The sequence below is a fragment of the Sinocyclocheilus rhinocerous genome, unplaced genomic scaffold (assembly GCF_001515625.1).
Source record: "Sinocyclocheilus rhinocerous isolate Xijiao unplaced genomic scaffold, SAMN03320098_v1.1 scaffold148, whole genome shotgun sequence".
Taxonomy (NCBI): Eukaryota; Metazoa; Chordata; class Actinopteri; order Cypriniformes; family Cyprinidae; genus Sinocyclocheilus; species Sinocyclocheilus rhinocerous.
The window spans coordinates 1,577,815-1,582,234 of record NW_015653472.1 but is presented as its reverse complement, the minus strand read 5'-3'; the positions used below and the strand labels follow the sequence as shown (position 1 = coordinate 1,582,234).

The 4,420-nt window shown below is 33.8% G+C and overlaps 1 protein-coding gene across 1 annotated transcript in view; it reads right to left on the bottom strand.

Moving 5' to 3' along the window:
- Window positions 1-1,045: 1,045 nt before the first annotated feature.
- The window catches only part of olfml3a (olfactomedin-like 3a), a 7,588-nt gene continuing 4,213 nt past the window's right edge, over window positions 1,046-4,420 (bottom strand). The window contains exon 3 of the mRNA XM_016522484.1: window positions 1,046-3,853. Within this exon, the coding sequence (XP_016377970.1) occupies window positions 3,063-3,853 (791 nt within the window). The 3' untranslated portion in view covers window positions 1,046-3,062. The remainder of the gene's footprint in view (window positions 3,854-4,420) is intronic.

Sequence of the window (4,420 nt, the reverse complement as noted above, 5' to 3'; positions counted from 1 at the left end):
TGTTTGATTTTACTTAAAATAATAGTAACACTTTATAATAACTTTTATTTATAAATCATTAACAAACATTATATAATGCTTAACATATCATTAGCTAATATATATTCACGTAGCTAGAAATATGAGATGATGTTCTTGTTAATGTTTATTAATGAACTTACTAAACATTACCTAATGATTAACATATGATTATTTAATATCAATTGAAATGCTTACAAATGTCAGTAAACTTTCAGTTCATATGATCTTCATTTGTTGGTCCTTGTTTGTTGCGTAGACCTCTATTCACACATCTTTACTAACCATTTATTAATCATTTGTTCATGTTTTTGCAGTAGCCAATCTAAAGTTGAAACTAATCATCATTTGTAAATGTTTATAAACGATTACTAATCATTTAGTATATTTATGGGCATTGGACTTTTAGCTACTGTAACAAGGTGTGTGTAAAGGGTGGCTGGTTAAGTTTAGCTAAATGCTTGCTAAAGACATAACAGATTGTAATTTTGGTGTAATGTAATGTTTTTAGTGCCTCAACACTCACATTAGTACTCTTCAGTATATCATTAAACAGGATATTCCTTGAATCATAAATAAAAAATTATAATAATTATAATAATCAAATTGACCCCTGTACACTGTTGACCCTTTAACCAACCCTTAAACCTAACCATGCTACTAAACCTGTCCCCAACCTTACCCATATCACACCTCAATAGCAGCAAAAGTGTTGTGCAAGCACACAAGCTTTTAGTCATTTTATAACATCTCTTAAAATCATTTGTAGATTTTCAATAAGTGCTCGATCGCATGGAATTGAAAGTTTAATGACATTTGTAAGTATTTTAACTTACATGAAACATGAACATTATCTAATGTTTAATAAGTTTATTAGCAAACATTAACAAGCACATTATCTCACGTTTCGAACTCTTTGAATATATAATGATCCATTAAGCATTATTTAATGTTTGTTAATGATTTAATAATGAAAGTTATTATAAAGTGTTACCAAAATAATTATTTGTAGAAAACAGGGATATTTGAAATAATATGAATTAAATAGGGAATTAATTATCTGTATAACAGTGCAATTTAATGTATAACTGTCAACTGATCAGTTTCTTTAAATAAAAAAAGTAATGCCATTTTACCCAAGAATAATTGTTGTAATATCCAACAAAGCTAAACAGAGCAATCAAAATAATAATATTACTCTTTGAATTTTAATGTCATAAATGATTTAACAAAATTCAAGACTTTCATTGCCCGCAATATTTTGTTTATCCCTGTGGTTTCTATCTTTTTGTATTACATGGTTATTCATTCATAAACACAGTTTAACTTGGAATTTCAATTTAACAGAGAACCCCTGCTAAATTATGATTACTGTAGTTAATATTTCTCCTGTCATTAAAAAAATAAACAATAAATAATAAAACGTACTGCAGATGCTGGAAACGAATGCCAAAGTCCTTCCCTTCAAAGTCCTGGACATATGTTTCAAATAAAAAAAGAGAGAAAATTCAATGCATGTACAAATGCACAGGAGATGACCCTTGATAGAGACAACCTACTTTGCAGGAAGTTCATTGTCACAGATGGTGGGCACAGCTCAAGATACCAGAGCAATGACTTTACACTGATCTCCATTTGGTGTTGCTGAAATATCTTAAAATATACATGGCACTTGGGGCTAGTTTTACATAATGTCCTCCATCATCTCATAGGGTATCTGTTAAGCTTTAAATATTTCTATATAGTAAAATAGATTTAATATTTTAACCGAATCTTTAAAAATTCCAAGTCAACTTGTTGAAGAAATGGTTGTGACAAAGTACAACTTTTTGGTCCTGTTTTTACAATATCACAATGTTGTAATACTCAGATAGCATAAAGCGTTTCTGTAGGTGAATGTAAAGTTAATAAGGTTTAGATCTGGTTCTTTACCTCACTTACTCTTGTGTGCTGGTGTTTTAACAACCTGTTTTTGCCCCCTTGTGAATCTGAAAAACTTTCTAATTTTGTATTGATCATTTGTACTTGCAATATAACTTGTAATGTTTGAAAGGTTCTTGTATTTCAAAAATGCCAAAATAAAATGTTGGTTCAGCCATTTCAAGGATAGAGTTGCTTCTTTTCAGTCTTGTGAATATCCAATCCCAAAAAGTGTGTTAGCATTGATCAGTCAGTTATTGAGACGAATTATTGTCTCATATTTTAATATGTGCAACAAAAGCAATATATCTGTGTATTCTTAAAGGTAAAGGATTAGTTCACCCCAAAAAATTTAATTTTATCATCATTTACTCACCCTCAAGTTGTTCCAAAACCTGTATGACTTTATTTCATTTATTTAATTAGTTTGCCGAATACTGTTGATCATTTAATAACAATGGACGGGAGCAAGGAAACAAAACCATAATAAATGTGGTTGTATTGTATAGTACTATAAAAGAGATTATATTACAAGTCTTCTGTCTTCTGAATAGTTTTATGTGAGAAACAGACCTACATTTAAGTTATTTAAAATCAATTCTGTACTGCAGAAAAAGAGCAGGATTCAAATTAAAGCATAAAATTACAGGTAAAACTAACATACATGTTTTCATATTTTATTCATATATTTTATTCATTTGTTTCCTTCAGATTCATGTTTTATTAAAAGTCATATTATAGCTTGTGTGAGAAAAAGAGCCAAATTAAAGTTGTTTAAAATAAACAGACAATCTTTCCCTTCAGTGAGCAGTCAACTGCTGCAACTGAATCATTGAATCAGTGACTTGACCAGGTTCAATCATGAACAAATCATTCAGACCGGTTTTGTGAACTGGATCAACCAATTCATTTAAAAGTTCTGAATCAGAAGAAAAACATTAATTGTGTCCTTTTTGAAGCACAAAAAAAGCCTTAGAAGAAATGAATCCATACAGACTTGACAACATGAAGGTGAGTAAATAATGGCAGGATTTTCATTTTCAGTAACTATCCCTTTAGGAAAATCACAAACTTGTCATTTGTAGCCAGGAACATACAGACCTTTAAGAGCTAAAAAAGAGCCACTATTCCTCAGGTGGTGGCATAATCGCCCATAACTTCTTCTTCAGCGCTAGTTTATACAGAATCTGGTACCCATCATCCCAGGCATAGAGCTGCCGCTCCTCAGGACTGTATTTGAGGCTGGCATGGGCCCCGTAGCGCCTGGGGAAATAAATCAAAGGGGCCTCTCCGCTGCTTACCATGTCATTCACATCAAACACACACTGCACGCGTGAACGGCTCGGTGGCTTGGTGTTGTAAACCACATAGACCGTTCCGCAGACAATAAAAGCAGCTTCAGCGTTGTTTCTTGGACATGCTGTGTCCCACATCTGCTCTGTATCCAGTGAATCTATATCCATCTTAGCAAGATTAATAGTGTCTCCAGCCGGATACAGCGCCCATAGCCCATCCTCATCCGCAACCAGGTCCACCAGCGTCTCTGGATTGAGCTGGTAAACTGGGCTGCGATCGTCCATGGGAAGAACTGCGTTGTCTGCAACCGAACCGTTCTTGAGGTCATACTTGATAACTTGGAGCTCTGAACTTTCACTGACGTAATAGAGAAACCCATCATAGACTGCATGACCGGTCCCATTCCAAGCGGTGGGCACAGTGATCTGCTTGCCTTTAGATAGACCTGATGATGCTGAGAGCTCTCGCACGGAGTTGAACTCGTACAGTGTGTTGTCGGACGTGCCGTTGAAGACGTAGACTTTTGCTGACCTGGCATCTTTGGTCCAGACACCTTTTGGGCTTCCCAGTCTCTTAAGGATCTTCATTGCTTTTAGACTGGATACAATGTTCACGCACACTGACGATGAAAACAAACATGATTAATGTCAACGGGAAGCGTCCTATGATTAATATGGCAAACTTTGAAAGCAGTTTATACAGACTGCTTAGTTTGCACAAACACTGGAAGACAGTTTTATGAAAAATGAAGCCAAGCTTGTGAGTTTAAACCCTTTTTTTTCCTTTATTAAAGAAATAAACCTAGAAAAATGAAATTGTAAGCCTCCAGCAGTGAAAGAGCCACCCTTAAATGTTATGTCTGCTGTTATAAATATGTAGGCTAGGGAGGATTGTGTGCAGCTTATCAAGGATAATTGTTAATCCTCTTCATTAATACACAGGCCGTTGGGAACTATTTCTAAGACACATAATTTCGAAGACACACAATTTATTGAAACGGTTAGGGCTCCAATAGATTCTTCTGTCATGATTTGTCACATTTTGCAGCTAAAATTCTATTTAATTTAATCAATAAATTAAATTGAGTCATGCTGTTCAAAAAATTTAATAAAGCTTATAGCAATAATCCAATCAAGGATATATTAATATATTTTCCTTTTCTATTATTCCTTCCCCCTTTTTTTTT